Consider the following 8,503-nt stretch of genomic DNA (forward strand, 5'->3'; position numbering starts at 1 on the left):
TCAGGGCGAGGCGGGCTAGGGGGACGGGGTGGGGCACTCAGCACGGGTGGGAGGGGGCAAGGGGGATGCTCAGGGCACGTGGTAGAGGGGACGAGGGTGGGCGGCGCTCAGGGCGGGGCAGGGGGCGGGGCGTCCGTACCTGAGCACAAGGCCCCTCTGGATGGTGGTCTTCATCTTCTCCGTCAGGTGCTCCACGTTGGACTAGGGAGGAGTGTGCTGTCAGTCAGGCGCCCACCGCGTCACCCATGGGGCCCCGGGGCAGGGACGCACCTGCAGGTCCCGGATGTCGAAGGGCTCCTCGAAGATGTAGGCGGCGTCGGCCCCCGCGGCGAGCCCCCCCATGTTGGCCAGGTAGCCACAGTAGCCACCCATGGTCTCGATGATGAACACGCGGCGCTTGGTCCCGCTGGCCGACTGCTTGATGCGGTCACACGTCTGGCCACAGGGGGAGACGCGGGTCACCCCACCCCAGTCCCTGCCACCGCCCACCCGGGCCGCCCACTCCCACTGCCCACGTGGCCCTGCGGGATGGGCACTGGGGGAGGTTATGGGCTCAGAGGGGATTTCTGTTCGGTGGGTTTCTTCTGCAAAGCTCCCCATGACACGCGGGCCTCGAGCACCCTCACTCTCCAAGAGCAGCGCATCCTGCGCACGCACCTGTGCCCCTGCCTGACAGCAGCTCCTGAGGTCCTCAGAGCCCTTCCAGACCCCCGCCCGTGGGTCTCCCACCGAAACGTCTGCCGTGGGCCCTCCTCAGACAGGCTTGGAGACCCCTCTCCTCTGCCTTCCCACGGCCCCACCGGTCCAGACCACCACGCACGCTCCGGGGGCCCCAGCGCCCCCCACCGGCCCGCCGAGGACAAGCACTTGGGTCCAGCACTCGCCTTGCTGGGCCCCAAAACCACACCTCTGAGTGCAGGCCAGAGCCCCTCTCCGGGTTCCCCGGGCCGGCCCTGCGCCCAGGAGGAGGGCAACAGACCCCAGCATCACCTGGTCCCGACCCGGCGTCACTAGGCCCTAATCTGGCAATTCCATCCAGCACCCCCCTTCTGACCCCGCCCCTAAACCAGCCCGGACTGCAACCCTGCCCCCGCCTGGTGGTGCACGCAGGGGCCTCTCTGCCTTTTGTGGGGAGCAGGAGGAATCCGGGGGCCCTGGTGCCCCCGGCCGGGCCTGCTCACAGTGGGACCGTCCCCTCCCCACGGCGGACGCCCTGCAGCATCGGCCAGAAGATTCCCCAAGTGCGATCCCTGGGCAGGTCCCGCTGGCGTGAGGGCGTCACTTTTCTAACTGCTAACGTCTGGCCTCACTGGGGCTTCAAGAACGTGTCAGGTGAAATGAGGTGGCGCTAGCAACCCAGTGATGACGGAAAAGAGACCCGGCTGTGAGGACCTTGTCTGGCCAGCGTCTGGCCGGGCCCAGAAGCTGGGAAGCTACCTCCCCCACCCCAGTAAGGGTGTCTGCTGGATCTGGTCAGAGGACCAGACCAGGCAAGGGCGGGGCAGGGGCGGGGCAGGGGTGAGGCGGGTCCCACCCAGCAGAGCCGCCCACATTCAGTAGCCAGGGGCTACTTAAGGTCTGCCTGAGGCCCCACAGTACACAATCCAAGGAGGTCACGTGTGGGGCCCACGGGAGCCGCCACTTGGGAAGGAGCCTCACGGAGACCGTGGCCCTACCCAGAAGCAGAATGAGCTGACCTCCGGACAGCAAATTCGGTGAGAAAAATCAGCAAGACGCTCAGGCGCCCACGTCACGAGCTAACGGCTGGGGCACGGCACGTTCAGGATGGAGGCCTGGAGAGGGCCGCCCCTGTCCCCTCGCGTGATCCAGCTCCGAACCACCAAGCAGACCCAAGCTGCCATCTTCCCAGGGCCTCTGGCGGGCTCTGCACAGCTAGCTCAGGAGCCCGGGCTGCGTGAACCCCAAGGATGCACCGCCCTGGGCCACTGCCCCACGGCAGCCTGTGGCCGGGCTGGTGTCCTCAGGTCCAGCATGGACCACATAAACCAGACAGGGCCAGCACAAGGCCCGCCGGGCCACTGAGCCCGGAGTCCCTCCCCAGACAACCACAGGCGGGGGTTTCCAAGCCTCGGCCATGCCCCGCTGCCCCCGGGAGCGCTCACCCTCACGGTCCCCTAACCCCCGCGTGCACAGCGTCCTGGGACACCGCGTCCAGGCCACCGTCCGCCTGAGTGCAGGCACAAGCCCACGGAACAGCAGGGCCCCCTGTTCAGGGGTGAGGAGTGGGACACCACCCAGGGCACAGGAAGATGGTCCGTCTGTCTGATAAAGGGCAGCCCTCCCTATGACAGGGAGCGCTCCGCGGCCGTGGAAGGTGTGGCGCCAACACCCGCTAACAGGAAGTCACGGTAACCGAGGCTCATTCCTGCTGCAGGACCGGGCGGGCTCCTCTCTGGACCCTGGAGTCCGGCCCCACTGGCGGCGTGGCTGGGGCAGCGCAGGGCCTCTTACCTCCACCAGGACATTGAGGCCAGTGTCAGAGCCCAGGCTGATGTCTGAGCCTGTGATGTTGTTGCTAATGCTGGCCGGCACCACGCAAATGGGGATGCAAAACTCCGGGCGGCCGTCTCGCTCCCGGCCGAACAGGAGCGCGCTCTGGAAAGCCTGAAGCGGTGGTGTGGGCGGTCAGCGGGTGCTCCCGGCACCTCCCCAATGGCCACCGGGTCCGGGGTGTGGCGGCTCTGGGACCTCCGTGGGGTGAGACATGGGAGCAGGGACGCCCCGGGGTGTGGGGCACAGGGCGGGGGCTCCCGGAGGAGGGGACGCAGGCAGGTGGGCAGCACGTTGGTGGTGGGCGACCAGCTGGTCCTCTCTGGGCATCTCGGAGGAGGCAAGGGAGGCCCACCGGGAGGGGACTGAATTCGGGGCCACACCGGCCTGGCGGTTCTGTGCAGTGAGCAGGGGTGCGGGGCCCTGCTCGCGAGGACCACTTCGAAGGCAGCCAGAAGGATGACCAGCAGTGGGAGAGCTTGGTGCGGCTCTGCTAGTCCCCAGGCCCTTTTCGTCGGACACAGAACACGGGGGCCGAGCCCCAGCGCTGCTCTGGGGCCCGGAGGTGGATGTCAGAAAAGGGAGCTGTTCTCAAGCACACGGGCCGCGGTCTGCGGTCTCTTCCCCAAGTATTAATCAGAATGTTCGTTAGCGGACACAGGCCCGCCGTCCACTGTCTGACCCCCCCAGGCTCGCCGAGCAGCGGGCGCCCCGGCGGGCCACCTGCGGGAGAACGGGCCCTGCGCAGGCTCCCCTGTCCCGCCTGGAGACGCCTGTGCACCTGCTACAGGCACGTGCGGGGGGAGGGGCCCTGCACCCCGGAGAGGCGTGTGCTGCCTGCTGTCTCGTGGTTCCCCCCGCGCGCCGGGGTCCAGGACGGTGGTGGCCCCAGAACATGTGGACGGTGGGCCATGGCAGGTTAGTCCAGGGAGTGGCCAGGAGGAAGGGGAAGGGGTCACTCGCCTGCCTTGCGGCCCCTCCCCCTGACCCCCGCATGGACCTGCCTCGTGGCCCACGGTCCACTGCAGACCACGGAAGTCACCCATAACACCAGGGCACGGTGTGGTGCCGGCTTGGGTGGGGGCCACAGAGGGCTACAGCGGGGTGGCCGCCCTGGGCTGTGGCTCTGCCTATGCAGACTTCATGGCAGCCCCCTAGCTGTGGTGCAACGGGCCCCACACCCCTGCTCGAAGGTGCTGTGACCAAGGAGTACACAGATCCGTCAGGACGAAGACGAAACAGCCGAAGGTCACGACCATCACAGGCAGACCACCTCTGGGACCCCTGCAGCCTGACAGCACCCCCCCTCACCGCCAGCATGGCCTCCAGGACCACCACAACCAGCTGTGATTACCGGACCCAACCCTGGGCACGGCCGATACCCCCTGGGGGCAGACTCCGAACAGAAAGGTCAGGCTGGCACTGGTCAGCCCCAGGGCATCTGGACAGGCGTCCTGAGGGTGGCAGGTCCGGGAAAGAGGCGTCCCGAGTGCACGGAGCTCACTCTGGGCCTCGGTCCGAGGCAGGTCAGGAGGGATGGGGGGGGCCCTGTGACTTGTCCCCTCGTCCCCTCAGCCCGTTTCCAGCCCAGCACGGCTCCAGCCCAAACCCAAACCTCCCAGAAACCACACCCCTTCCTTCCCCCTCTCGCGACCACAACCGTTAAGAAAAGCAGCGCCGCGTGCACGCCCTGCCCGGACATGGGTCCCTACGGCTCCAGGACACGCTGAGCGGGGCGGAGGGGGCGTCACCCCGAGCGCCCTGCTCACCACCGGGCACAGATGTGGCCCAGCACCGCGTGCCACCATGGCCACCCGCAGATCTGGTGCTCTGACACAGGCGCACACCTCCTCGTCCTGCCCTGACCACGAGCTGCCGGCTCTCGCCGGTTAACTGGCTCTGAGCAACTCCGCCAAGACCGAATCTAACACTGCACCCCGCAAACTCCCGATCCCCCCGCGGGAGCAGGGGGGTAGCCTGGAGCCGCCCCTGCAATCTGATCTTCGTATTTTCCACAACACACGAGTATCCGATCCCTACAATACGGAAGCCACTGCTCGCGGCAGAGCGAGCCTGGATGGATGAGGGAGACTTGGTGCCGCAGAGCTCACCCAGCGTGTCACGGGGAGGCACCCCTGCAGGTGACCCCTCCCGGGCCCCCACCCCCACCCACCCTGAAGGGGGCTCCAGTCGGGGGACCGTCAGGAAACATGAACTTCCAGATGCTGTCACGGAGCGTAAGCAGACGCAGACTCCAGCCGGGGCAGGGAAGGAGCAGGGCAGTGACGACACAGGTCACGGCCAGCGCCCCTCAGGGCACAGCAGGAAGCCTGATCGGGAGCCGAACCGGGTCACAGCAGCAAGCGGGGCGGCGTGAGCGACGGCCCAGCGACAGGTTAGTGGTGCGAACAAGGGCGCTCCAGTGCGGGGACACGGGACACGCGGGCCGGGCTTTCAGCAAAGAAACCACACAAGGTGTAGAAGCTCGGGAAAGAAAACGGGGCAGTAAGTGCGAAGCGCCGCTTACCACGTGAGTTCTACGTCAAAAGCGTTTCTTTTATCAACCAGCACTAGGAACAAATATCGGACACCATGGGTTTAAGAAAAAATAAAATCCTAGAAAAATGTTCAGGGGATGGGTGCCTCAGAAGGAAAATAAAGACTTGAGAATCTGCGGAAGAATTTTAAAGGCCAGATGAGAAAGAAGAAATGTATTCTGTTTGTCACCTGCCTTAAGCTCCCAGGCCATTTCCCGAGAGTGATTTACAAACGTGGCACTACGGGGGTGTTCCGGTTCCGTGACTGCCTTTTGGCAGAGAAAGTAACGGGCGTCCGTGTTTTTTCCAGCTGTGACTTATGGTGGCCCGGTTATAATGGGAGACTAATGCTAACGACTGTAGCCAGAAGCAGGACGGACGTGCTGGTGGGCCAACTCGGTTCGAACCTCGACGCAGGGCCGTGGGGCCCAGGATCTATCACAGTGACTTAGGTTACGGGAGCAAAGTAAACTTGGCCCTGTCAAAAAAAATTAGCATGAACGATGCTCACAAACCCGTAAGCCACAACGACTTGGGCGCCAGGCGCCCTGTCACCGGCCGCGCCCTGCAGGGACACGCCGTCCAGGCTGAGGCACCGGAAAAGCAGTGGAAAAAACCCGGTGGGCTGGAGACTGCCAGACTTAACACTGCGGCTCCGGAAGCAAACCCAGGTCCGGTGCCGGTCTCTAGCACGCTGGTGGATAAAAGTGGGCCAGGCGCCCTGCGGCCAGCGTGCGCACCTGCTCTGCGGCCACACGGACTTACGTCGGTGATGGTGTTCAGGGCGGTGTCCGCGCCGATGCTGAAGTCGGAGCCCGGCACGTTGTTGGATACCGTGGCGGGGACCATGACCATGGGGACACAGAGCTCCTCCTGCTTGTCCCGGGCGGCTGACAGCTCCAGCAGCCCCAGGTAGGCCTGTGGGGCAGCGTGCGGGTGTGGGGGGGGGGAGCAGAGGGGCCGTTAAAACCACGAGAAGCCACTAGGTCACCGGGATCAACCGTTCTGGGAGTGCAAGGGAGCCCACGGTCAGCGTCACACAGAAGCGACCCCAGGCTCTCGCTGTTCGAGGCCCTCACATTTTCTTTACGGCAAGTGGAAAGGTTATTGTCGGACCCGTCGTGGTGGGATAAAAAAAAATTGAGGTCTGAGGCCCGACATGCAACCTGAAATTAGACGGCCGCGTGACTGCCCTGCTCTCCGATGGCCTCCGAGGCGAGAGGGACCATCGTCCCTGCAGACCTGATGCGCGAGGACTCCCTGACAAGGGGCACCCGGCGGGGAGCCCAGGGCGCGGGGGGAGCGTCCCACAGCAGCACCGCCACTACCCAGTGGCAGCAGGGCCGGGGACTCCACCCCCCGCCCCAGGAGGTGCACACACACCGCCCCGGGCCTGCCGGACGCCCGCCCCAGACCAACGGCCCGGACCAGCCCGCAGGGGCAGAGGACGTACCTCGAATCCACCAATGATCAGCAGCGCGTTGATGCTGTGGCTCCGGATCTGCTGGGCGATCTCCTCCAAGTACTTCCCAGGCAGCGTCCTGCAAACGGGGCGTCGACACGTGAGGCCAGCCAGACCTGGCGCAGCGGACGGCACCCCCACCGGCACCCTCCAGCCCTGCCCCCAGGGCCGAGCCCCGCGGCACCGCGAGCGTGCTGCGGCTGGACGGCAGAGCCGGGAAATCAGGCCTCCAGGGAGCGCTGTTTAAAAACGGAAAAAAGAAACGGGGAGAAACGCTCAGCGTCCAGTCGTTTGGCCTCAGAAGAACCCCGGGGCCTCATCAGAAAACACGCGCCACAAAAGCCGGTGAAAATTCAGTGGCTGTTTGAAGGGAAGCTTCCGGTTTCCGAGGCCCGCAGCCCAGCTCGCCCCCGCTGGGCTCCGTCACACCCAGGCGCATCCACACCTGCAGGCCCTCTCCTGCTCCACCACCTGTCTCGAGTGACACGGCCCACGCGTGGACACTGTCGGACAGCCCACGTCTGGGGCAGACCGCCGACGAGGCCCCCAGCTCAGCCCGGAGCAACGCGGGGGCTCGAGAGGCAGACACCCGTGGGTGCCGCAGACGGTTGGGAGGGGCCCCGGGGGGCAGGCGCCACCTCCAAACAGAACTTCGCTGCCCAGACGGCTGCTGGACACCAAGCTGGTCTGGAGAAGGAGCGAGCCTGCGAGCTGGGCCCCAGCGGGGCGTGGGGGGCACCATGGGGGGTACATCCTGTGGGACCCCCCAAACATGACCCGCGTCTCTCGTGGGGTCGGCTGGGGCATGAACCCCTTCACAGGAAAGTAAAAGCAGCAGCTTCTGTGGTTTGGGTTGAGCATCCGACTCTGGGTTTCGGCTCAGCTCGTGATCCCAGGGCCGTGGACCGAGCCCCGTGTCAGGGTCTGTGCCCCGCGCAGGGCCTGCGTGGGACTCTCCGTCTCTTTCCTCTGCCCCTCCCCCGCTCACCCTCTCAAAACATATAAACTTGAAAACAAAAACCAGCATCTCCTGCACCAGCTCTCCCAGAGCAGGTGGGGGTCGAGACGGGGAATTACCGTTTGGTCCCAAGGATGGAGCCTCCCTGGCCGGTCCAGCCACCAACGTCCCCCCAGTGGATCTCCTTGATCTGGCGAGCAAACAGAGTCAGACGGAAGAAGGGACAAAGGACGGGCCTGGCCGTGGGCCGGCTCCCAGGTCTGTGTGACCGCAGGCCGCACGCCCCCAAGGGCCCGAGAAGCCCTGGGAAGCCGCTCCCATCGAGAGGCTGAGTGAGTCCCGGGGGCCCTGGGGTGACCCTGGACCGCAGGGCCCCGCCCCCCGCCACGTGCCCCTGGCCACACACACCAGAGCCAGGCTGCTGGCCGCACTCCACCAACGGGAACTCCAGAGAAACAGATATTGCTTTATTTAATTGACATCAGATTAAAATAAAGTTTCTTCAATTAAAAACTGAACGACGTCTAAAGACCGCAGCCTACCGGCCAGGTGTGTATGCGCGCTCATATGGTCTCCTGGGTCAGCGCTCCCCTCCTTCCTGACAGCGAGGCCCAGCCTCCCCCCTCCTTAAAGACCCCGCACAACAGCCATCTGCTCCCTGGAGGCCCCGCCTCCTGGGGGGCCAGTATACACGCCTCCCAGGTAACCTCCACCCGCATCCTGCCCACTGGCCACTCACGCCTAAAACGGAGTCATCCTTGCCCCTTCTCTTACACCTGTGGACGCTCCGGGGTAGAGCCGATCGGGGCTGCCGTCTAAGGGCACCGGGGGCTGCAGACGGCTGCCCAGCGCACTGCCAGGTGGGGACAAGCCCCCGCGTCGTGCCCCCCCCACGTTGTTACCTCCCTCCCGTGTCCCCACGCCCCCTGCGCCAACGCCCCCCCACGTCATCACACCCCCACACGTCCCCACGCCCCCCCATGCTTCCTCACGCCCCCCCGCGTCCTCGCCCCCCCGCGTCCCCACGCCCCCCTG

At 65.7% G+C, this 8,503-nt stretch overlaps 1 protein-coding gene across 1 annotated transcript in view; it reads right to left on the reverse strand.

Annotated features, from left to right (window-relative positions):
* The window catches only part of PFKP (phosphofructokinase, platelet), a 42,323-nt gene that overhangs the window by 5,141 nt on the left and 28,679 nt on the right, over nucleotides 1–8,503 (reverse strand). Inside the window, exons 13-17 of the mRNA XM_029954074.1 lie at nucleotides 7,588–7,658; nucleotides 6,502–6,589; nucleotides 5,814–5,966; nucleotides 271–435; nucleotides 131–201 (exon numbers count right to left, since the gene is read on the reverse strand). Coding sequence (XP_029809934.1) covers nucleotides 131–201; nucleotides 271–435; nucleotides 5,814–5,966; nucleotides 6,502–6,589; nucleotides 7,588–7,658 — 548 coding nt within the window. The remainder of the gene's footprint in view (nucleotides 1–130; nucleotides 202–270; nucleotides 436–5,813; nucleotides 5,967–6,501; nucleotides 6,590–7,587; nucleotides 7,659–8,503) is intronic.

The sequence above is a fragment of the Suricata suricatta genome, chromosome 10, assembly GCF_006229205.1.
Source record: "Suricata suricatta isolate VVHF042 chromosome 10, meerkat_22Aug2017_6uvM2_HiC, whole genome shotgun sequence".
Taxonomy (NCBI): domain Eukaryota; kingdom Metazoa; phylum Chordata; class Mammalia; order Carnivora; family Herpestidae; genus Suricata; species Suricata suricatta.